Source organism: Spinacia oleracea, chromosome 2 (genome assembly GCF_020520425.1).
Source record: "Spinacia oleracea cultivar Varoflay chromosome 2, BTI_SOV_V1, whole genome shotgun sequence".
In the NCBI taxonomy this organism is placed as follows: domain Eukaryota; kingdom Viridiplantae; phylum Streptophyta; class Magnoliopsida; order Caryophyllales; family Amaranthaceae; genus Spinacia; species Spinacia oleracea.
This window is the reverse complement of record NC_079488.1, coordinates 46,564,810-46,589,099: the sequence shown is the minus strand read 5'-3', so window position 1 is coordinate 46,589,099 and position 24,290 is coordinate 46,564,810. Positions and strand designations below refer to the sequence as shown.

The 24,290-nt window shown below is 34.8% G+C and overlaps 2 protein-coding genes across 3 annotated transcripts; both read left to right on the top strand.

Moving 5' to 3' along the window:
- The first annotated feature begins 910 nt into the window (after window positions 1-910).
- On the top strand, window positions 911-10,388 carry LOC110785013 (plasma membrane ATPase 4). The gene is made up of 14 exons (XM_021989453.2): window positions 911-1,230; window positions 5,381-5,500; window positions 5,600-5,836; window positions 6,050-6,934; window positions 7,034-7,283; window positions 7,400-7,564; window positions 7,673-7,911; window positions 8,019-8,051; window positions 8,147-8,228; window positions 8,328-8,488; window positions 8,621-8,794; window positions 8,911-9,093; window positions 9,452-9,636; window positions 9,719-10,388. Exons 1-14 carry the CDS (start codon window positions 1,180-1,182, stop codon window positions 9,813-9,815), a joined length of 2,862 nt encoding a protein of 953 aa, XP_021845145.1. The 5' UTR covers window positions 911-1,179; the 3' UTR covers window positions 9,816-10,388.
- A 4,863-nt stretch (window positions 10,389-15,251) lies between these two features.
- On the top strand, window positions 15,252-23,296 carry LOC110785011 (plasma membrane ATPase 4). Of its 2 annotated transcripts, none has more exons than XM_021989451.2 (16): window positions 15,252-15,420; window positions 18,185-18,304; window positions 18,390-18,626; window positions 18,774-19,535; window positions 19,646-19,768; window positions 19,862-19,966; window positions 20,046-20,190; window positions 20,347-20,499; window positions 20,591-20,829; window positions 20,933-20,965; window positions 21,059-21,140; window positions 21,251-21,411; window positions 21,534-21,707; window positions 21,812-21,994; window positions 22,396-22,583; window positions 22,811-23,296. In XM_021989451.2, the coding sequence occupies exons 1-16, from the start codon at window positions 15,370-15,372 to the stop codon at window positions 22,908-22,910; spliced, it is 2,856 nt and encodes a 951-aa protein (XP_021845143.2). In that variant the 5' UTR covers window positions 15,252-15,369; the 3' UTR covers window positions 22,911-23,296. The 2 variants fall into 2 exon arrangements, with proteins under 2 accessions (XP_021845143.2, XP_021845144.2); XM_021989452.2 differs by lacking the exon at window positions 15,252-15,420 and adding an exon at window positions 17,153-17,391.
- The last annotated feature ends 994 nt before the right edge of the window (window positions 23,297-24,290 follow it).

Sequence of the window (24,290 nt, the reverse complement as noted above, 5' to 3'; positions counted from 1 at the left end):
CTTTATAATAAGTTTATAAAAGAAAAGATTCTCCCACGTAACAAACACTGTGAAACACCCTAAATATAATACGTAACCAACAAAAAGAAACGGTGGGAGTACAAATTATAAGGGAGGAGAGTTTCGTCCCATTATACATGTTATACACATACCTCAATCTTAACCAAAGATGTCAGTGGAGCGGGTTTTATGGGAGACCAGACACACATCTGCCCCAAGTAGGTGGAGATGGAGGGAGGTTTCTCATCCCCACAATGGGTGATGGTGTGGGTGTGGATTTTGTGTTTGGACCCACCGCATTCCCGCCCGCGCCGCCCCATTCCTACTTGTCTCGCTTGGTACTCATCAACCCTATCTGAATATCGTTGCCTACGTGAATTAAAAAATTTAAAGAAGATAAAAATTTGAACATTATTTTTATGTGTTTGGATTTATTTGTAGTATGTGATAATATTTAGTAAAAGTTTTTAACAATGTTCATACAAATTTATTACGTACAAATTGCGTACATTAGTAAAAGAAAAAAAATTGCCAATAAAATCTTAACCCAATAGTTAAAAACTTAAAATTGAGGACATACTCCCTCTGTATTTATTTAAGAGATACACTTGTCTTTTCTGGCCGTATTTATTTAAGAGATACACTTGCCATTTTTAGTAACTTATCAACCCCACTATCTAATTAAATAATTTATCTATACCCGATCCACACCCCAACCCTTAAAATGACATGGTCCCTACTTATTTTACTTATTAAAATATCTATCCAACTTCATTTATTTTATTACATTATTTCATTCAATTCTTTTTCTACATATCCGTGTCCGACTAAGTGTATCTCTTAAATAAATTCGGAGGGAGTATGTAACATAAACATTAAAGTATAAAATGGGCAGCAAGATACATAGAAAAGCCTCACATCACTCACTCTCCCCATTTTCTCTCTCCTCCTTTTTTTTTTTTAATTTTGTCATCACAATTTAACAAAATTTCTATTTCACAAAAATAAAAAAGAAAAAAGGGGAACTTCATTGAATGGCTAACCCACTATAATCTTTTTCATCTATAAAAACAGAGCTTTTCTCTCATTTTTTTCCTCAGAGTTTCTCTCTCTTTAATTTTTTATCTTCCCTCCCCCCATTTTCTCTCCCCTTTTTAGCAGCAGCAGCCAACAACAGCTATGGCGAAGGCCTTTAATCTCGAAGATATCAAGAATGAGGCTGTTGATCTGGTAATTCCATCCTTTTCCGTCAATCATTTCAATCAATCAATTCCTTCTTTTTATTCTGTTTTGTTTTGTTTGATTTGATTTTTGTTTCGTTTTTGTGACTCTATTCACCCCGATGCTATCTTATGGAGGTTAGTATAGCATCGTGACGGGAGATTAAAGAGTACAATAAAATCATAACCCATAAATCAGGGTAATTTCGTGCCCAGTTTGAAGTAATCTACTTCGAACTGGGTTTGATTTAACTGATACGGAGTACTGAGAAAATAAGAGATCCAATTTTTCACACCCATCTTTTTCTCCCCTTTTATTATTATATCTTAGGTATTAAAATAATTATTCGAATCAGTTTTACTAAATTCCCATTGGTCGTTGTCAAGGTAGAAAAAAAAATATTTTTTAAAATAAAATTAAAGTCAAAATACTTCCACTGATTAGGCAAGAATTTTGCAGAAATAAGTCAAAAAACAACTGATTGAAAGTATTTTTTGAGGAATTTTATTTGGAAAAGGATATATTAATATTAATTATTAATTTATAAATAATTTCTGACCAATTTTCTGCAAAAAGAGTAACATCGCCGGTCTATCAAAAGATTCTTCCTCTTTTACCTGCTATCGTCGGTCCCCTTCTCTTTTTAGTATATTTCTATGTTTGTATGTATATAGCTCTTAGACCGAACGATAAACACTTAGCTAACGTTCAAATAAGTTCAGTAATTGTATTAATTCTAAAACGATCTTTTATAAGAATTTGTATTAGTAGACAGAAAAATTGTTGAAATTATAAATTTTGAGTTCACACATGTTAATTTTTATTTTATTTTTTATTTTTTGTTTATGTGTCAAGATCTTAATTGATTTTATGGTAATTAAGTTGCATATTTATTGGGATATGAGATCTTGTTTGTTAAGGTAGATTTGATTTTCCTCAATTTGTTATCTCTAAAATTTGATTGCCTACAATTGATTTGTTACTTTATTGACCAATAGAAGAACACTTATGATGCATGATGTACTAGGAGTTGAAGTTGAAGGTGTGAAACTTTGAAATTAAGTCTAGCCTTTGACTAATGGTAATTAGTGGCCTTACCGACTTCGTCGTCCGTGATCCGTGTTAGTAATCGTAATTAAGAATATAACATGATTTTACAAAACACTACAGAGTTTTTATTATACTTTGATTACGCAATTATTTGTATTCCGCGTCAAATAAGGTGACAATTAACTTCGGCAATTATTGTACTTTTGTATATAATTGAGGTAGGGAGTGAGTAAATGGAGGAGTGAGATTTGAACCCGCCACTAAGCCCCGACCTTGTTATTTGGTGGAGTAATTACTTTAATAATTGGTCTAATATTCTTATTCTCATAAATAATTTGACTTGAATACTTAAGTAACTTTTGTTTTATAAAGTGATTTATATTAATAAAAATAATTAATAAGAGAATAATTAGAAAATGGTATTTTTTTTTTTTTTTTTATATAATATATGCGATGGAAATGAACATGGGAAGATAAAAAAAGAAAAGTGGGCATGCCACTCAATTTTGTGATACCTTTTGGCAATTTGTGTGTGAACTTTTCCATGAAACAAATGGAGATAAAAGTGATGTTTTTCTAATTCATTGTCCACTTAAATAAATTTCACGTGAAATACTTTTTTAAGTTTTTGATTTTTTAGTTATATAAATTTTAGTTAAAGATTATAGGGTAAACTGTCAGATCACATATCATGTCACCGTGGTAAATAAAATTCATGTTTGGTTGAATTAGAAGTTTGTTTTTAATTGATCCACTTTAGAAGGGAAAATCACGGAGATCAAACGGGCATATATTGGGGGAGTCAAAAAAGGGGTGCTATTCTTTAATGAATTAAATAAATAAATTAATTACTGACATTTAGTTTAAGTGTTTCCTTTGTCACGGGGTTGCCAAACATGGTCTTGGATTTGAAACTTGATCTTCCGTATTAATTACCGTACGTAGATTCTATCAATTTGACCAATCAATATCCTAATTAAATTCTAGAAACTTGTTTTAAGTATTTTTCAATCCTTCCTAATTATGAGATGCTTTTGTTGGAGTTAGGGAGATTAATTAGCGGAGAATTTTCCATTACGGCTATGTTCTGTTCAATCTTATTTTCACTCAATTTAGTTATAAATCAGATAAATAGAACGCGCCATACGTTTTAATCAGATAGTGGCAATAACAAAAATGTCCAGTTGGTTGGTTTAATTAATTAACTACTTTTATTAGTCCAGTTCCTAACAAGTTGGGGTGTGACGTTTAAAGGATGGTGCTAAAGTTTGTTTCGTTTTGATCTATTTTTGTGTTTTTTAGTAATAGATTTTTTAGTGCATAAAAAATCTTGTCCATTGGAGTGATAAAGAGCCACTCCGGTCAATTTTGGCTTCTTTAAAAAGCTTGTTTGATCACGTTTGTTGAGGTGACATCCTCTTTGTACACTTATATTATATGACTATTAATGTCAGATGAAGGGTAATATATCGAGTTCAGACTCATATCGATCATGGCTTAAACTATACCATTTAATAACAAGTTTAGGTTAATCGAATTTCCATCTTGTTAATCGGGATGAGATGAAACATTAGCTTATACGGAGTACGAGTAATTTAAATGGTGGAAGTTTGTTTTGGTAAATGATATTTTGGCACCAACATAAATAAGTACTCCCATGGTACCTAAAATGGGTAACAAAGTACCTTCCGTGGTACTCCAAAACAAACCTTAAAAAGTGGGAAACGGGTAGAATTTGTAACCCGTTTTACGCCACTGAATCAGCAGAACTGACATAAACCCCAACTGAATAACCGAGGGTTCAGTAATTTAGTTGCGTGGGTCCACTTTTCATAAATTTCTACCTTGGGAAATGAAATAAAATTGATTTTTAATTTTTCAAGTTTTATTTTATTTTTAATTTTCTGCATTGGGAATCTGAATGTCAAACAATGCAAAATTTGATGCGCGTGGATGTCACGGGAAAAGGCGCGTGAGTGGATAAGTGTAGTAGCCAGCCCACAAGACCACTTGTTTTATGCCTGAATTCTCTCTCCTCAAACTTTTTGTCTGTCACTCACGTTACTCCAGGCTGTTTGTTATTGCTTCTCCGTACCAACGGCTTTTTTTGGTCACCGTTTCCTACCCGAGTTGACTCAGTTTTATTGTTATTTATACTTCGTATTTTATAATAATAATAATAATAATAATAATAATAAACAATAAAAAAGTGGTTTAATTTAGTAAAAAAGTGGTTTAATTTAATAAAAAAGTGGTTTTCAAAAAAAAATAAAAATTCTATTCCCTTAACTAAACTTAATACTTGTGTTGATTTTTTTTAAAAGAAGATTAATACTTGTGTTTATTTATTTTTGATTCCCCTTGCAAAAACTCTCTTTTTTATTTTATTTTATTATAGGAATCCAATAAGATCAAAATAATTTCAAGGAAAGATTTTTTATTTAATTTCAATCAAATGTGGTTTTTTCTCTCCTTGATTGTATTATGGAAATTCTTTGGGGTAGAAAACAAATTAACAAATTTGATCAGTATATTTGATTAACAAAAGAAATGAGATTCTCCATTGATTTTGCATCGGATATTGAAAAGTCCGACCTTACTTGAACAGGACCATGAGAGGTATTAGTTGTGAAAAAAAAGACAAGGGCTTGATACAATGTTAGATATCTAGTACGGAGTATAACTAGTGACTTGTACTGTTTGATCATAATTAGGCGGGTTTAGTGCATTTCAAAAGTTAAAGAATGAATTTCATTTGAGTATTTGATTGACTATTACTATCTTTTCCCCCTAAATTTCCTCCTAAAAAATGTGCGTGCAACATCTTGTGAGTGTATAGTGTGGCCAGCCGAATATTTAGCTCATGTAAGATGAATGAATAAGGGTTTAGGTGTCTTACAAACCGATCAATTCTTAGTGTTTGTCCATACTCTAGTCACATTGTTGAAGCTATTGAAGTAAACGGTTACCAACAAGCATAGCTATGCGCCTATGCTAATGGGACTTTGGATTTTGGTCCAAAGCATCCATATGCTTAAGTAAAGCTTTTTAGCGTCTTTACTTGTTGTCGAAGATACTAAAGATTTAAGTTGAAATTTATTTGTTACAGGAAAACATTCCTATCGAGGAAGTTTTTGAGCAGCTGAAATGTTCAAGGGAAGGTTTGACATCCCAAGAAGGAGCAGACAGGATCGAAATCTTTGGACCCAACAAATTAGAAGAGAAGAAGGTTAGATTTCTGTGGCTTTTAGCTGCAAAAGAGTAGTCAAATTTTTTTGGTTGCTCAATACATATTTTTTACATTGTTCTCCTGTCACGCATTCAACAGGAAAGCAAATTCCTCAAGTTTCTTGGGTTTATGTGGAATCCCTTGTCATGGGTTATGGAAGCTGCTGCTATTATGGCCATAGCACTTGCTAATGGGGATGGGAAGCCGCCAGATTGGCAAGATTTCGTTGGTATCATTTGTTTATTGGTCATCAATTCTACTATCTCTTTCATTGAAGAGAACAATGCAGGAAATGCTGCCGCTGCCCTCATGGCTAATCTTGCTCCTAAGTGTAAGGTAAGATTTGTGAATTGTGAGGATCAGTTTAATTGAGCTTTTGTTTCATGTAAAAGTCAAAGACACAGGCCTTTCTTTCGTTTAAAACTATTTCACAACTAAGGTTTTGGAGAAGGAAAAGTCATATACTCATTTTCACATCTTTACTTCTTGCTTTACTTGATGATGCATGTATCTAATTTTATCTTATTTTCTCTTTGGGTGGGAGAGTAGCTTCTTAGAGATGGTCGATGGAGTGAGTCAGACGCTGCATTGTTGGTACCAGGAGACATCATCAGCATTAAATTGGGTGACATTGTCCCTGCTGATGCACGTCTTCTTGAAGGTGATGCTTTAAAGATTGATCAATCTGCCCTAACAGGAGAATCACTCCCCGTAACCAAGCATCCAGGGGATGAAGTTTTCTCTGGTTCAACATGTAAACAAGGTGAGATTGAGGCTGTTGTGATTGCCACTGGTGTCCACACTTTCTTCGGAAAGGCAGCTCACCTTGTCGACAGCACAAACCAAGTTGGTCATTTCCAGAAGGTTCTTACCTCCATTGGTAACTTCTGTATTATCTCCATTGCGGTTGGTATGGCTGTTGAGATCGTCGTGATGTACCCAATTCAACACCGTAGATACAGGCACGGAATCAACAATCTGTTGGTTCTCTTGATCGGAGGTATCCCAATTGCCATGCCTACAGTGTTGTCTGTAACCATGGCAATTGGGTCCCACAGGTTGTCTCAACAAGGAGCTATTACAAAGAGAATGACTGCCATTGAGGAAATGGCTGGTATGGATGTGCTCTGCAGTGACAAGACTGGTACCTTGACTCTCAACAAGTTGAGTGTTGACAAGAACTTGATTGAGATATTTTGCAAGGGTGTTGATAAGGAGAATGTCCTTCTTCTTGCCGCAAGGGCCTCACGTGTTGAGAACCAAGATGCTATTGATACTTGTATGGTTGGTATGCTTGCTGACCCCAAGGAGGCTAGAGCTGGAATTCGGGAGGTACACTTTCTCCCATTCAATCCCGTTGACAAAAGGACTGCATTGACTTACATCGATGGCAGTGGAAACTGGCATAGAGTTAGTAAAGGTGCACCTGAGCAGGTAATTTTTTCGTTCTTCGAAATTTGAAAATGTGCCCTTTTGACCTATTTTTTTTGCTACCGAGCTGACATTTTTTTTTCTTCACTTTTCGTTACACAGATTCTTGACTTGTGCAATTGCAAGGAGGATGTCAGAAAGAAGGTCCATTCTGTAATTGAGAAGTTTGCTGAACGTGGTCTCCGTTCATTGGGTGTTGCAAGACAGGAAGTTCCCGAAAAGACCAAGGAATCTCCGGGTGGACCATGGCAATTTGTTGGTTTGTTGCCACTTTTTGATCCTCCAAGGCACGACAGTGCTGAAACCATCCGCAAGGCTCTCAACCTTGGTGTGAATGTTAAGATGATCACTGGTAAGGAAATCATCATATAACAATTCTAGAATTGTGGTCATCTCTTTTTAGCTTTACTCAAGAAATGTGGTCATCTTTTGGATATTGCTGAACTTTCTTTTTGTTCCACATTACAGGTGATCAACTTGCCATCGGTAAGGAAACTGGTAGAAGACTTGGTATGGGAACAAACATGTACCCATCTTCTGCTTTGCTTGGGAATAACAAAGATTCATCCATAGCCAGCCTTCCTATTGATGAGTTGATTGAGAAAGCCGATGGTTTTGCTGGAGTTTTCCCAGGTGAGAAATTTCCTCATATCAAATGCTGAAAAAGGGGATTACAGACTTAGAGTAGTGTACCCTTTTCATCTTCTAAACCTTATCCTTACTGCCATATTTTTTGTGCAGAGCATAAATATGAAATTGTTAAGAAGTTGCAAGAGAAGAAGCACATTGTTGGTATGACCGGAGATGGTGTCAATGACGCCCCTGCATTGAAGAAGGCAGATATCGGTATTGCAGTTGATGATGCAACTGATGCTGCAAGAAGTGCTTCTGACATTGTTCTTACTGAACCTGGTCTCAGTGTTATTATCAGTGCTGTGCTAACCAGTAGGGCTATTTTCCAGAGGATGAAAAACTATACTGTGGGTTTCTTTTACCATTTTCTTTTCTTTCTTTTTCTCTTCTCTTCGTTGTTTTCTGGGCATTATTGTCTTACCTGCTGTTTATGTTATTTTCCTTTATAATGCAGATCTATGCAGTCTCCATCACAATCCGTATTGTGGTATGTAAATGTTGCACAATTATTCTGGACTAGATTATTTTTTCTGATTCAACTATGTGCTGATTAACCGACTTCTTTTGTATTTAATTCTGTAGCTTGGCTTTATGCTTATTGCTTTGATCTGGAAATTCGACTTTTCACCCTTTATGGTTCTGATTATTGCCATCTTGAACGATGGTAAGGATCCTATAATTAAGTTGATCTTTTTTATTGAACTTCTTCATTCAAGTTGTATAAAAGAACACCCTAAAATTGACAAAACCTTTGTTATTTAAGGAACAATCATGACTATCTCAAAGGATAGAGTCAAGCCATCTCCGGTTCCTGACAGCTGGAAGCTTAAGGAAATCTTCGCTACTGGAATTGTTCTTGGAAGTTACCAAGCCTTGATGACTGTCATTTTCTTCTGGGCAATGTTTGACACCGACTTCTTCCCTGTAAGTAACCATTTATATTTCTTCTTTTAAAACAAGATCATCATTTTGACAAAATAAAAAAAAGGGAAGCATTCCATACATTTTTTTTTAATATGTAATATTCACTGGAATGTTCTCTTCTCAACCATGCAGGAAAAGTTTGGAGTACGTGCCATTAGAGGCAACCGTGAGGAAATGATGGCTGCTCTATATCTCCAAGTGAGTATAGTAAGTCAAGCCCTCATTTTCGTGACCAGGTCTCGTAGCTGGTCTTTCGTTGAGCGTCCTGGTATGCTGTTGATGACAGCTTTCTTAATTGCGCAACTGGTAAGAATTGTGTTATTTCTTATTAGTCTTTCTCTCCCCTGTGTAAAACATTAAATACTGAAACCAGAAATAGTCTAAATATGGTATGGTTTATGATACTTTTTTCTTTTGTTCAGGTGGCAACCATTATTGCTGTATACCCTAACTGGGCCTTTGCCGAGATCAAAGGATGTGGATGGGGATGGGCTGGAGTAGTTTGGCTCTACAACTTAGTTTTCTACTTCCCACTCGACGTACTTAAGTTTGCCATCCGTTACATCTTGAGTGGAAAGGCATGGCTCAACTTGTTCGAGAGCAAGGTGCGTGATCTCCTATTTATTTATTTATTTATTTATTCCTGTCTACTCTTAAAATAATAATCAGTACTGTTTGATATCGTTTTTTGTTGTAAGTTTTCAAAATGAACCTAATTACTATAAGATTAGCTACTTTTTAGTTCATGATTCACTCTAAATCATATGACTTTCAAAACGAAAAAAACAAACTTGAAAACTGACAGTGATACTAGACGAGCTCTTAGTTTTTTGAAATACAACTATTGAAACTCCAATGTAGTTGAATGAGTGACTTACCTGTGACAAAGAAAGCAACAAGTTTTTGGTAACACTAATGTAGTCGAATAGAGTGACTTACCTGTGATAATGATGGTGAAAACAGACTGCATTCACCAGCAAGAAGGATTACGGAAAAGAAGAGAGAGAAGCACAATGGGCCCTTGCTCAGAGAACACTACACGGGCTTCAAGCACCCGAGTCTTCTGCTCCCCTCTTCCAAGACAAGAACAGTTACAGGGAACTCTCGGAGATAGCTGAGCAAGCCAAGAGACGTGCTGAAGTTGCAAGGTATTGATGGATTGTTTTTCACACTTGGGAATAATGCATATAAATGACATGTTTCTAACACTTATAATTATAATGAATGTAGGCTTCGTGAGTTGCACACACTCAAAGGACACGTTGAGTCCGTGGTGAAGCTAAAGGGTCTTGACATCGATACCATCCAACAAAATTACACCGTTTGATGACAGAGCGAAGAGAACAAGAGAATCTAGATCCCCTCCCTCCATAAGGAGGTGTGTAGTTAATGACGAAGACCGTTTGCTAATTTGAAATGATAATGAAGGGCGAGGCCGGAAGTGGAAAAGGCCCCGAAAAGTAGTGCAGAAGTTTGTGCAAATTTACGGAGAACATATAAATTTTTATGACATAAAAGTGTCTCCCTGCCTTTAAAACAAGCTCAAAATTTTCCCCTGCACTTTGCATTAAGGTGCTGAGAGAAAGCTAAGCTCTTCTTCTTCCCAATTTGTTAACAAGAGTGTTGTGGATAGGAATTGTTGTTTGTTTTTCCCTTTTTCTTCTTCTTCTTCTTCTTCTTCTTCTTTGTGGCAGGAAGCTACTGTTGTTGTTACATAAAATTTCCATCAAAGAAACCACCTTCTTCTTCTTCTTCTTCCTTCTTTTGACCGCCTTTTTTTTGTTGTGTTAAATATACTCACATCTCTCCATGTAATAATAATGCAATTGGGTTCAACCGCGTTTTGGTGGTATGGATTCTGTTATTTTCGGGTTAATTTATACAACATTTTTGTTGCTCCTATTGTTATAGTAACAAAATTTGATTGTGGTCTTCTACTATGAAACTTTCAAGTAATTGACCAAATCTATTTACATTTTCCTGACTAATTTTCAATACATGCGCGGTTAAAGATCAAAGGTTTATTTGTAATTTGTGATTAAATAAGCTTAATTGAGCATACTAACAAGTAACAAATAACAAGTAACAATGACATAAAGTCCATATAATTGTTAACAACGAAATGAGAAGAAAAAGAAGCAAGAGAAATTTGATGTGACTATTCTAGTAGAGTTGATTGGCCACTTTTTTATATGGAGATACAATAGAAATTTGCTACCAAGTATTTTATTCAATCAAATACTAAAACATCCAAAAGGGCCAAAGTTGTATAACAAAAATGAAGGTTTACTTTGAACATTTCTTACAAATGTTTCTCCTGTAAAATTTTCCAAATGTTAGAATGAGGTTATGTAAATCATGTTGTGTGTTTTGAAATGCGTAGTAAGATTACAATTCATGCACCGTGTCTTTTACAATTAGACACAAATCTGTTATTCATATTAATTTACTGTGTCTAATTTATGGTTTGGCTGCACCTGAAGCGGGTGTGATCTAGTACAATAATTACAATCACATTTGTTGTATATTTTGAAATGAACTTGAAGATTACAATACCTACATCGTGTCTTAGATTGGTGAGCTCTAGTCCTTTTCAACTGGTTAGGCACGTGAGTCTGTGTCGTGCTAAGTTGGACTTGAACTGATCGACTTGTTGAAAGAGGTGACACTTGAATAGTAAATTTGTTTAGATTAAATAAAAACAAAGGTAGTACTCTGACTTTAATGCTCCCTCTGGCTAGTTGCAACTTCTTACTCTCTCTGTCCCTTTTTATTCTTTACGTATTTCGTTTCAGGTGATCAATTTTAATTTCTACGTTTGGAATATTTTCTTTTATATTACTTCGTTTAACATAAATGCCCCTAATGATCTGTCAAAAATTGTGCCAAGTGATTATTTTAATCAATTATTCATTGAGACATTTAAGCTCTCGCACTTTTTCATTGGGGCATTAAATCTCTCGTACTTTCTCAATGTCAGATTTTAAATAAAAGTGAAAACATTATAAAAACACGTAATTTACATTGTTTAAATAAATAAAAAAAACTCAAATCACATGAATTACTCGTTAAATCGCGTGCATGATACCATACGTAAAGATTAACAACAAACGGTGGGATTAACATAATGCTACCGACTTAAAATTTTGACAAAAATTGATAATTTAAAGAAAAAAATATTTCATAATTTTAAAACTTTGTGTATTAGTTTATTTTAATATTTTTCACAAATGCCTCTTAAAGATGAAAATGAAGAAACCTTCCACATAATCAATAGTTTATTTTAATATTTTTCACAAATGCCTCTTAAAGATGAAAATGAAGAAACCTTCCACGTACATAATCAACACATAATTTGTTCTTTGATTGCTTACATTGGCTACATTCGGAATATTACACTTTTGTTTATTGAAAAGTGATGACAAATTGAAATGGACTTCAAAAGATACATAAAATCTATCATAACCCACCTCAATAAATTGGAGATAATAATTTTTCCAAAGACATTTGTCCAGTGGTTTATTTTATTTGTTTTTATACGGGGTATATATTTTGGCAACTCATAACAAGCCCAATAGTTGTTACTCCTGTTTTGACCTCCAAAGAGAATTAAGAGAAATGTATATGTCCCTTTAGGCTAATATACCCCCTTATCTAGCACTTGGATCTTTCTTTTATTTTGAAATTTTGTATAACCAGCAAAAGGCATCAAAAGGAAAAGATATTAGCTCATGCATGTTACATCTGGCTATATTTTTTTGTTATAAAAATATCTAGTTACGGAGTATATTTTACAAGGTATAACTAAGATCCCCCCCCCCTCCCCCATTTTCTGCTCATAACAATAGCCATGTACGATTGTGTATTAAAACAACTACTTCTTATATTTCTTCTAGTTACAACGTTTTCACTATGGATTATCCACGAATATACTTTACTTTGACTTACTCTCATAACGTACTTAAGAAAAAATATGATCATGCGGGGTATTGATAAATCCGCCTTTAATGATACTTTCACAACATAACTTTACTTGTTGACAAATTAATGATAAATTTGACCGAAATCATGCATTAATTACAAGTGTGAAAAGAGATGTAACTAAGAAAAATGTAGGAGGTAATATTAATGACAGATCTTCTTTACCCCAGACAAAACATTTGTTTGTGGATTTTAGGAGCTCACGACCCCTAATATTTGAATATAGTTATTCATAAAATTTTATACTATATTGATTAAATTTTCTGCTAATCCCCTAATTAAATTGTTTAAGATCGGTAATTAGATCACCTCAGATAACAGATACTACTCACGTATAAAAAAGAAACAAGGAGAGACCTTCCCAAATAATGGGAAATGCATCATTTTCTTTTGAGGAAACTTTATAAAATAATGATTATTCTTATTATAAGTAGTATTCTTCAATCAATTATTAGTATTATTTAAACTTATTTTTGTGAATGTTGAACTAGTAGTAATGCGTATTGTTTCACGTTACAATAAAGTTGAGGCAACAACAAACATAATGTTGTCCTCAAATCTCAATTGTATATATGAGGAAGAACTACTACCACCCTGGCTCCTTGCTACCACAAGAGTGTCATCACTTGGTCAAAGATCGGCCGGGTGGGTCCCACCAACTTCAGGAAATGACTCACCCCTAATAATTTCCAAGTTACTTTCCAAGTTTGTGTGACATTAAGTTTGAAACAAATTAGAAAACAAATTAAAGATTTTTACTGGATTGAAAGAAGTCAATTGTTGGAGTACAATCAGGTGAATTAGACAGAAATCATCTTCGTTGCGACTACAACAAATTTATAGACCTCCTTGTCAAAGAAGTACTGGAAATTACATCGTTACAAAAGAGGGCATACATAAAATTTGATATATTATGATCGTAGCTTTGTTGAAAGAAAGATTTTATTTGATTTAATTCTTAAGTATTTCTTGGATCCGAAGACCAAGTCAGAGACTACTGGACGTCTCGCAGAGCGCTAAGGTTATGAAATAGCTTAGTGCACTAAGTAATTTCATTTCCTTACCCTCAGAGGTGAATCGTTTACGGGTTTAGGATAAAGCAGTCTAGATAAGAAGACCTCCTTAAAAAAAAAATCAGCACACCAACCGATTCAAACCTCTTTGCGGATGTCATATTTCATCAATGAATTAATTTCTTATGAAAAAACAAAAATCCTTGTAAAGATTGCTCGACAGTTTACTAACTGTCAGACTACAGTTAAATAAGTGTTAGACGATATAGGCCCTGTTCTTTTTGGCTTAAGGGCTTATTTTTCAGTTCAATTCAGTTCAGTTTAGTTCAAGATCATTCGGTTAAGTTCTCTTCAGTTCAGTTAAGTTCAGTTCAGTTAAGTTCACTTTAATTCAGTTCAACTTATTATTATTATTATTATTATTATTATTATTATTATTTACTATTATTTAATCTTAATTATTTATTGTTAATTCCTATAATTTATTAATTAATTTATTATTTATCATCTATTATTTATTTCTCCTATATACTATTTATTTATTTATTTCCATCCAGTACTATTGAGTTAAGTTAAGTTAAGTTAAGTTCATTTCAATTAAGGAGCATTCAGTTCAGCTCGATTCAGTTCAATTCAGTTCAGTTAATTTCAATTCAATTCAATTCAATTCAATTCAGTTTAAAAGAACACGATGGACCTTAAATATAAGAATAGTCATTAAAGCAAGTCAAAGACTTGAGAATAGTCCCTCGAATGCGGCTACATTTCATAATGCTAAATATGTACTACGTAGGTGATATATGTTTGGAATATAAGGAGTAAAATATGATATGTTAGCTTTTGTTTAAACGCGTCAGACTAATTTCATGCAATACGTTTAACTTACTAGCTAAGTAAATCTAAACCAATAATATTAAGTACTTGGTATTGAATAAATATAAAAAAAAGTAAGTATTACGTACGTAGTATTAATTTACAAAATTTACCTAATAAAAATAGCATATGGAATGGAGAGTCAACAATACTTAAACACTTAATTATAATGATCAATGGTAATGGAAGCGAGTTAAAGACCATGAAAAAGAGAACAAGAAGCATTTTGTAGTTCGGTTCACCTTATTTTTTTTTGATAAATTTTGATAAGTTCAAATAAATTCGGATAAAATAAAATTTAAGAAAAATACTCTAAAATGTATATGTGCACCCTTGATTTGAAGTTTATGCTAGAAATATGTCTAAATGAAAAAGGTCATATTCAAACTCCTAGTTCAAACGGGTTGAATGCCTTACCACCAACGTACCCAACGGTATATATAGCTTATGGCGGGTACAAATCCAAAGTCTAATATGCCTACACAAGTAAATCAACTACCTAAATGGTTGGTTGTGGGGATTACTGGATGCATGGTAGGTCAATTAGATGTGGGGTGAAGTAATATAGGGTGGGTATACTGGACCATTAAATATATCATAATTAACTCTGTAATGTGTGTTGTCATGAAAGACGAAAACTAACCATAGCTAACAAACTTTTACATGAAAGACCACTCTATAGAGTCATTTGCTTAGATTCACTATCAAACGTCCAATTTCACAACAAATTCATGGCACGATCAATTCAAACCCTAATTTAATAATAATGATGACTCTTATGTATGTTCCAAGTGTTGGCAAATACTTTTTCATAAACATTATTATATACACTATATTATATATTTGGTGACTTGTATTCTCATTATATATATGATCACGTATATTCTTTCTTGTATAACATTCAAAACACAAAAAAAATTGAGTTTGTTTGGTTGTGTTTCTCTCTTTATTATTTTCAAACTTTTTCTCCTTTTTATTTTTAGTTCTGTTTTTCTTCCTTCGTTTTTTTGAGTTATGGCTAAAGCCATCGATTTTGAAGGCCTCAAGAATGAGAATATTGATCTGGTATAGTTTCTTCTTTCAATTCCTCTTTACTTGGTTAATTTCATTTAATTTTGATTTCTATGTAACTTTAATCCTTGATACTTCGTAAATCATAATAATGTGAGATGTTATGTGGCCGTTTTAGTTAATATATGTGGGAATGGTAGATAAATGTTTGGTTGACCGCATGAAGTACGTTATCGAGAAAAGTGCTATAGATTAGAGGATATATAAGATGATAAGCAACTTTTCTGTTGCAAATCATAAAATTTAATCCCTTGGAGAATGTAGCTCTTTTATACTCCGTATTTTATAACTTGCTTTCTGTTAGGAATAACTTTTCTGTAGTAAAACATAAAATTTAATTTCTTGGAGAATGTAGCTCTATTATATTCCGTATTTTATAACTTGTTTTCTGTTAGGGAGTACCCTACTTCGTATTAGACATACGAAAGTATATTTTTCACATTAATATTGTATCTCAAAAGTAAATTTGATAATATCATTGTAATACAATTTTATCTCAAAAATTAACCCAAGAAATCAATTTTAATCCTAACAAGTTGGAATGACATTTGCACCTCTCCATAATCCAAGATCAACTGAACAATTGTACAAATAAGTAGATGATGTATTCTCCATCAAAATAGTCAAGATATATAGATTACATTATCTTTCAATAGGAGTATTTTTTTTGGAAAATTCTTGGTGTTAAAACCTCTTGTCCATTTTTGAGACATACCCAAAGCTTGTGATCACGTTGTCTCGTTTTGTAGAGGTTGATGTAAGCATGTAAGGTACGATCTCTTTCAAGATATTTATTTTGAGTTGACTCCTTCAAAAATTAAATTAAATAAAAAATTTGTAGAATCAGCAGACGAGTCTTCTACTCGTTCGGTATCATGCTCAGTTTTTGGTTTTTTGATTTTGTAAATCATATAATTCCTCCGTTCTAGAAATATCGCACCATAGTTGACTTTTACTCTTCTAACCATTACTTTGACTCTTAATATCTCAAATCGTGTCTAAGTAAAAATTATAAAAAAATAATATTTAGAAATTTTATATCGATACGGATCTAACATGACCTCACATGAATAAAATTTTATTACGTACAAATCACAAAAAATGGCCAAAGTCGTAGTGTGAATAGTGCAAAAAAACAAATGGGGCAATATTCCCGGAACGGAGTAAGTATATGATTTAGATTGAATAATGAACTAAAAAAATCATACCTATAACAATTATTTTGATTTTAAAAACTAACAAAAAGCTGGAAACTACTTTTTGTGGTTTTCATAATTTGGTTTTTAGTTTTATAAAAAACATAAAACTGGAAAAAAAGAAATGATACAAGCCCTAAAATTGAGTTGGTTTGGGTTCCATTAGAGGCAGATAACATTTGGGTGATGATACATTCATTTCGAGTACATATTTAATCAAGTGGTTAAAATTGAGGATATGTATACGATAGATCACAAGTTTAAATCAACCCCTCATATTTATAATTCGTATTTCCCTTATGATTCATTCACACAAAAAAAAACATTTTTTTACATATGCTGAATGAACATATCTATTTGAGTCAAATTTGGATAAAGAGAATAACTTTCGGACTCAGATCCACTCATCCCGAGCTAATTTTGAGTGTATTAAAAATGAACTCGTTTGGAGTCCTTCAATTTTCATGAAGTTATCCTTGATTGATTGGATACAGTTTTCAGTACAATTTCAGTGATTCGGGTCGGGTAATTCAGGTCAATGTCAAATTTGCAAACTACCTAAAAACTCAAAATCCCACACTTAGAATCGATCCGTCATAGCTCTAGTTAACGAAGGCAGGGGTTCTTCCCTCCTCAGTCCTCACTTATCTTTCTTCCCCAATTCAGTGTCCCTATCCTTAAATTCAGACAACTCAACAATGGAAAACAAATAGAAAACAAAAATTAAGATAAATTTGATGACATCAAGGATCAACTTGAAGATCATCAGGTAGTGCTAAACCCATTTCTTACATTTGCAATCACCAATCTTATATTAGTGTTCAATTCTACAATTGATATCTGGAAAATTATTGCCCCTTTTTGCTATTGTGATAACTCTTCTAATGCGCTATCCTTTAATTTACCCATTTTTGTTTTTTATGCTTTACCCTCTCATTTTGGGTATTTTTTGAGGGAAGAATTTGGGGAACAGGGGTTATAGGGAGTTCATAGATAACTTTGTTAGAATGATCAAGTACAAAATTTTCTTTTAATACTGATGAATTGTTCAATGTCCGTACCATGTACACCAATACACGATACATTCTCTCCCAGTAGGAGTTTCCCAACCCCAATTGGGCACATAAGCAAAAAAACATGAAGAATATCCTTGATTGAACATACATTATGGTTGGATATTAGTAGTACTAGTTTACTGCCATTTTTTTCTCTTGGAAGTTCTATTACAACCAACTTGTGGATGATTGAATGCATTGCAACTTCCAATATGTATTTTGTAATTGGCGAACAATCTGTGGCAAAACTAATGGGGCAATGTAATTTGTTACAAACTATCCATAACATCTGAGGCTTCTAAGAGTTGTAGCCTTGTAGGCAGGCTCTTTTCATCTAGATGTATGTAATTTGTTACAAAACTATGCATATGTTAGAGGCTTCCAAGAGTTGTAGTACGAACAATAGTTGTATGTAAAGGCGCCATTTTTTGGGTTTCGTTTCATCTAAATGTATTATCCTTACCTCTAAGGTCACTGAGTGTTTGAAGTTGAATGTTTTTGCTACAGGAAAAAATTCCGGTTGAGGCAGTCTTTGAGGAGCTAAAATGTTCCAGGGAGGGTTTATCAACCCAGGAAGGAAACGAAAGGATCCAAGTATTTGGACCCAACAAATTAGAAGAAAAGAAGGTACTTGATCAAAATCAAGATACTTGGTGTTCATTTCAAGCTTAGTATTTTGTATTGACATCATTTATTGTAATGAATACTACAGGAAAACAAACTCCTCAAGTTTCTTGGGTTTATGTGGAACCCCTTGTCATGGGTCATGGAAGCTGCTGCTGTCATGGCCATAGTTCTTGCTAATGGGGATGGGAAGCCACCAGATTGGCCAGATTTTGTTGGTATCGTTTGCTTGTTGTTCATCAACTCTACTATCTCTTACATTGAAGAGAACAATGCAGGAAATGCAGCTGCTGCACTCATGGCTAATCTTGCTCCAAAGTGTAAGGTAAGATTTGCGAGAATTATAAGCCCTTACATTTACTCCAACTTCGATTTTGAAGTAGGAAACGCCTTGTACTAATTCCACATCTTTACTTGTTGCAATGATGCATGTTTCTTAACTATTTATTTTTCTCTTTGAATGGGAGTGTAGCTGCTTAGAGATGGGAAATGGAGTGAGTCAGACGCTGCATTGTTGGTACCAGGAGACATTATCAGCATCAAATTGGGTGACATTGTCCCTGCTGATGCACGTCTTCTTGAAGGTGACCCTTTAAAGGTTGATCAGTCTGCCCTAACAGGAGAAACATTTCCTGCTACCAAGAATCCTGGAGATGAAGTTTTCTCCGGATCAACATGTAAACAAGGTGAGCTTGAAGCTGTTGTGATTGCCACTGGTGTCCACACCTTCTTTGGGAAGGCAGCCCACCTTGTCGACAGCACCAACCATGTTGGTCATTTCCAGAAGGTTCTTACCTCCATTGGAAACTTCTGTATCATCACAATTGCTCTGGGTATGGCAATTGAGATCATCGTGATGTACCCAATCCAGCGCCGTAAATACAGGCATGGAATCCACAATCTGTTGGTTCTCTTGATCGGAGGTATCCCAATTGCCATGCCTACAGTATTGTCTGTGACTATGGCTATTGGGTCCCACAGGTTGTCACAACAAGGAGCTATTACAAAGAGAATGACTGCCATTGAGGAAATGGCTGGTATGGATGTCCTCTGCAGTGATAAAACTGGTACCTTGACTCTTAACAAGTTGAGTGTTGACAAGAACTTGATTGAGGTATTTTGCAAGGATGTTGACAAGGAGCATGTCCTCCTCCTTGCTGCAAGGGCCTCACGTGTTGAGAACCAAGATGCTATTGATACTTGTATGGTTGGAATGCTTGCTGACCCCAAGGAGGTATTGCAATTTTTCTCTCAATGATCCCCAAAATTTTGGGGGGAAAAAGGTCTGAATTGTCACGAAGTTTTGTAAGTTGGCTAATTTGATCCTTGCATGTTGATATGTAGGCTAGAGCTGGAATTACCGAAGTACACTTTCTTCCGTTCAATCCTGTGGAAAAAAGGACTGCTCTGACTTACATAGATAGTAAAGGAAACTGGCACAGAGCTAGTAAAGGGGCACCCGAGCAGGTAAATTTACATTCTTTGAGATTAGAGATTGTGCTGTTGACCAGTTTTTGGGATACAAGGATGACATCTGATTCTTCATTTTTTGTTGTGCAGATTCTTGACTTGTGCAATTGCAACGCTGCCATCAGAAAGAGGGTTCATGATGCGATTGTGAAGTTTGCTGAACGCGGTCTCCGTTCATTGGGTGTTGCAAGACAGGTTCGAAGATAAAAGATACTGTAAACAGTTTTCCTTTTTTAAAATTAGGCCGCAATATAACTTCAATTTAAATCTGTAGGAAGTGCCCGAAAAAAGCAAGGAATCTTCAGGTACACCGTGGGAATTTGTTGGTTTGTTGCCACTTTTTGATCCTCCAAGGCACGACAGTGCTGAAACCATTCGCAAAGCCCTCATCCTTGGTGTCAATGTTAAGATGATTACTGGTAAGCAAATCATCATATAACAATTTTGTTTTTGTTTTTGATGGAACGTATAAAAGTTCTTGAATTGTATAACAATTTTGTTTTTGATGGAATCGTATAAATAGTTTAAGTTACCTGTTTGGAGGTTACTTAACTTCCTTTTTGTTCGCAATTCAGGTGATCAACTTGCCATCGGTAAGGAAACGGGTAGAAGGCTTGGTATGGGAACAAACATGTACCCATCTTCGGTTTTGCTTGGCCAAGATACAGGTGGCCTTCCTATCGATGAGTTGATTGAGAAAGCTGACGGTTTTGCTGGAGTTTTCCCAGGTAAGAAATTTCTTTATGTCAAATGTTGATAAAGGGATCACAGTAACCTCATCTTCTAAAACTCAGCCTAATTTCTATATATGCCGTGCAGAGCATAAATATGAAATTGTTAAGAAGTTGCAAGAGAAGAAGCACATTGTTGGAATGACAGGAGATGGTGTCAACGATGCCCCTGCATTGAAGAAGGCCGATATCGGTATTGCAGTTGATGATGCAACTGATGCTGCAAGAAGTGCTTCTGACATTGTTCTCACTGAACCTGGTCTTAGTGTTATCATCAGTGCTGTGCTTACCAGTAGGGCTATTTTCCAGAGGATGAAAAATTACACCGTGGGTTTTGTTTAATACTCGTATTTCCTTTCCTTTCTTTCTTCTTCTTCCCTCTGGTTTGGGCTTTATTTTCTAACCTTGTTCTTTTCTTTTTTTAATGCAGATCTATGCTGTCTCCATCACAATCCGTATTGTGGTATGTATATATTTCACGATGTTAACAGAATTCCTGATTCAATTATGTGCTGAACTGCTGATTAACCAACTTTTCTTGTTGTAATATCTGTAGCTTGGCTTTATGCTTATCGCTTTGATCTGGAAATTCGACTTCTCACCCTTCATGGTTTTGATTATTGCCGTCTTGAATGATGGTAAGAATCTTCTGAATAGGTCAAGCTTGATTTATGGTTTTTAGTCACATTTATGTTTATGTATGAAAGAACAACCTAATTTGACTGAATCCATCTGTCTTCTTTTCAAGGAACAATCATGACTATCTCAAAGGACCGAGTCAAGCCATCTCCGCTGCCTGACAGCTGGAAACTCAATGAAATCTTCGCCACTGGAGTTGTTCTTGGAAGTTACCAAGCCTTGATGACTGTCATTTTCTTCTGGTTAATGAAGGACACCGACTTCTTTACTGTACGTGACAATTGATATTCCATCTTGAAATAAGTTCAGCATTTTAACAAAACAAAATCAAGAAGCGAAGTATTCCATACTATTTCTCACAATATCCACTGAGTTTGTTATTCATCATGTAGGAAAAATTTGGAGTAAGGTCCATTAGAGATAGTCGTGAGGAAATGATGGCTGCTCTATATCTCCAAGTGAGTATTGTAAGTCAAGCCCTCATTTTCGTGACCCGGTCTCGCAGCTGGTCCTTTGTTGAACGTCCTGGTGTGATGTTGATGGTAGCTTTCTGGATTGCTCAACTGGTAAGAATTGTGTTTTTGGCCGTCCTCTTCCTACTACGTGTAAAAAAAATAGAAAACAAAGTCTAAATGTGAAGTTTATGATTTTTTTTGTTTTCTTGGGTCAGGTGGCAACTCTAATTGCAGTATATTTTGCCTGGGATTTTGCTGAGATCAAAGGATGTGGATGGGGATGGGCAGGTGTAGTTTGGATCTATAACCTAGTCTTCTATTTCCCACTCGACGTACTCAAGTTTGCCATCCGCTACTTCTTGAGTGGAAAGGCATGGACTAACATGTTCCAGAGCAAGGTGCGTGATCTCCTATGTACCCCGGATTAATACAAACATCACTATTACTACTATTTCTGAACAATATAGTCTTGCGAAAATTGAGTGATTGGGAAAACATGGAAATGAGATTACATTTTGATAGAATCATAATATTAAAGGCAAACATATTTAGGCTTTGTTCTGTTCACCTTATGTCCAGTTATTTCAGTAAAAAATAGCAGATAAATTCAGGAAAATTAAGGGTTGGTCAAGTGCAATTTATAACTAAAATAAGTTTTGATAAGTTCTAATAAGTTTGATAAGTTCAGAATTCAAGTGAATAGAAAGCACCCTTAGAAACATGTTATTGATGCTAAAATGCTATTGTAGTCAAATTGATTCTCGCTAACTTATAAACTGTACGATGATGGTGCAAACAGACTGCATTCTCCACGAAGAAAGATTTTGGTAAAGAAGAGAGGGAGGCTCATTGGGCCTCAGATCAGAGGACACTACACGGGCTTCAAGCAGCCGGGACTTCTTCTTCTCCACACTTCGCTGACAACAAGAGCTACAGAGAACTATCCGAGATTGCTGAGCAAGCCAAAAGGCGTGCTGAAGTTGCAAGGTAATATTATACAATTAACCCTTATTAATATACAATTAGTAACTATAAATATACAATCAACAACAGATAGAATTATACCACCTATGATTTTCCAGCCATATATTTACAAAAATGCCATTTGATTGGGAAACTTTCCCAATCACTAAGATTAACTCGAAATTTCTCGTTTTTTTGTGTATGGGAACTTTAAGATATGACTAGTTTCTTCTTCACTTTGATGAATGTAGGCTTCGTGAGTTGCATACGCTCAAAGGACACGTTGAGTCAGTGGCAAAGCTCAAGGGTCTTGACCTTGAAAGCAGCACCAGCGGCCACTACACCGTCTGAGAAACTTGGGTGAGCGAGAGAGCAAGATCGAGATGAAGGCCTCCGTAAGGGGGTTTGTACTTGTAGTTGATGACGAAGACGTTTGCTAATTGCGAGATGACTAAGGGCAGGGTCTAAAGTGAAAAAAGGCCCCAAGTAGTGCAGAAGTGTGTGCATGAAAGTTCATGGAAACATTTATTTTTTTTATGACGTAAAAAATGTCTCCTAAAACAGCCCTAATTTTTTCATTGTTATAACAAATTTGATTTGATGATACTCTTGGAGTTTCAACTATTTAAATAATTTTATTTTGACATTTTTTCAATAATTTGTGCCAGGATAATACTAATATACGAAGTATATTTTTTTGATGAAAGCGAGGTTAATACTACTCCCGTATTCCGTAATAGATTACAGTTTATTCTTTTCATGAAAGCAAGGGTAGTACTAATAGATTACAGTTAATACGGCATAATCCTATGATAAAGTTAATTACCGCGAAGATCTAGACTTGTTGCACATGAATGTATAGAAGTAAGCATCAAAGTGACTGGAAAGTTTGGGGGCTTGATGGCATACTAGCAAATTTGCACAAGACATTGCCTTTGTATTTAGGGGGTTTGGTAGTAGTATCGTCCATGTTCATTGTCTGAACCAAAATCTTTTTAGAGGGCCGAGACCAATTTGGAACAAAAGAATGCTTTTTTTTGTTTGATTCAATTGAAGAGCAGGAGGAAGTACAAATACATATCTGATATGTATGGCCAAATACATATCAGAATAAAAGACAAAATAGGAAAAAAGGACAAAAAAATAATTAAATGGTACTTTTCTAAACACAAATGGTACTTTTTTGTACAGAATGGTATTTTTTTTTACAGAATGGTACTTTTTTTACATGAATGGTACTTCCTTTTTTGTCTTTTAGCTATTTGTCTTTTAGTCGATATGTGTGTTTCCACACATATCAGATATGCGAAAAACGTGCTAGAAGAGCAGTGCTCCAAAAGAAAGAAAAATTACAAATTAAAACAGAAAGGAAATTATAGAGGAGCTAGGCGTGACAATGCCACCCCCGAACATCCTCAATTAAAATACGGCTAAGTTTTATAGGAATAGGGTCTATGATAATGAGCCTGCTATTGTGAGGGGGTTGAGAAAGGACGAGCGCATTTTTCCTAAGAAAACGGCTCGAACGACTTTTCCTCGGGATGTGGCTATCATATTAAGTATAAGAGCGGAACTAACTGTAGACGTTAGCCTCTTTTTACTAGTCTGTAGGAGTCGCCATTCAGTTTTACAAAGACATTGAAGAAAACTGACAAAGCCCAGTTGCTAGTAAGGCCGAAGCTAAAGCAAGCGTGTTCGACCACAATGGCCATAAGCTCCCTTGTGATCCCT

What these genes read in the sequence shown, in the direction of transcription:
- LOC110785013 (XM_021989453.2), top strand. Translation starts at nt 1,180, where the DNA reads ATGGCGAAGGCCTTTAATCTCGAAGATATCAAGAATGAGGCTGTTGAT. An exon ending in CCATCACAATCCGTATTGTG is followed by an intron (nt 8,052 to 8,146) that starts GTATGTAAATGT and finishes TTAATTCTGTAG; the next exon opens with CTTGGCTTTATGCTTATTGC. An exon ending in TATTGCCATCTTGAACGATG is followed by an intron (nt 8,229 to 8,327) that starts GTAAGGATCCTA and finishes TTGTTATTTAAG; the next exon opens with GAACAATCATGACTATCTCA.
- LOC110785011 (XM_021989451.2), top strand. Translation starts at nt 15,370, where the DNA reads ATGGCTAAAGCCATCGATTTTGAAGGCCTCAAGAATGAGAATATTGAT. An exon ending in ATCTTGCTCCAAAGTGTAAG is followed by an intron (nt 18,627 to 18,773) that starts GTAAGATTTGCG and finishes ATGGGAGTGTAG; the next exon opens with CTGCTTAGAGATGGGAAATG. An exon ending in CATTGGGTGTTGCAAGACAG is followed by an intron (nt 19,967 to 20,045) that starts GTTCGAAGATAA and finishes TTAAATCTGTAG; the next exon opens with GAAGTGCCCGAAAAAAGCAA.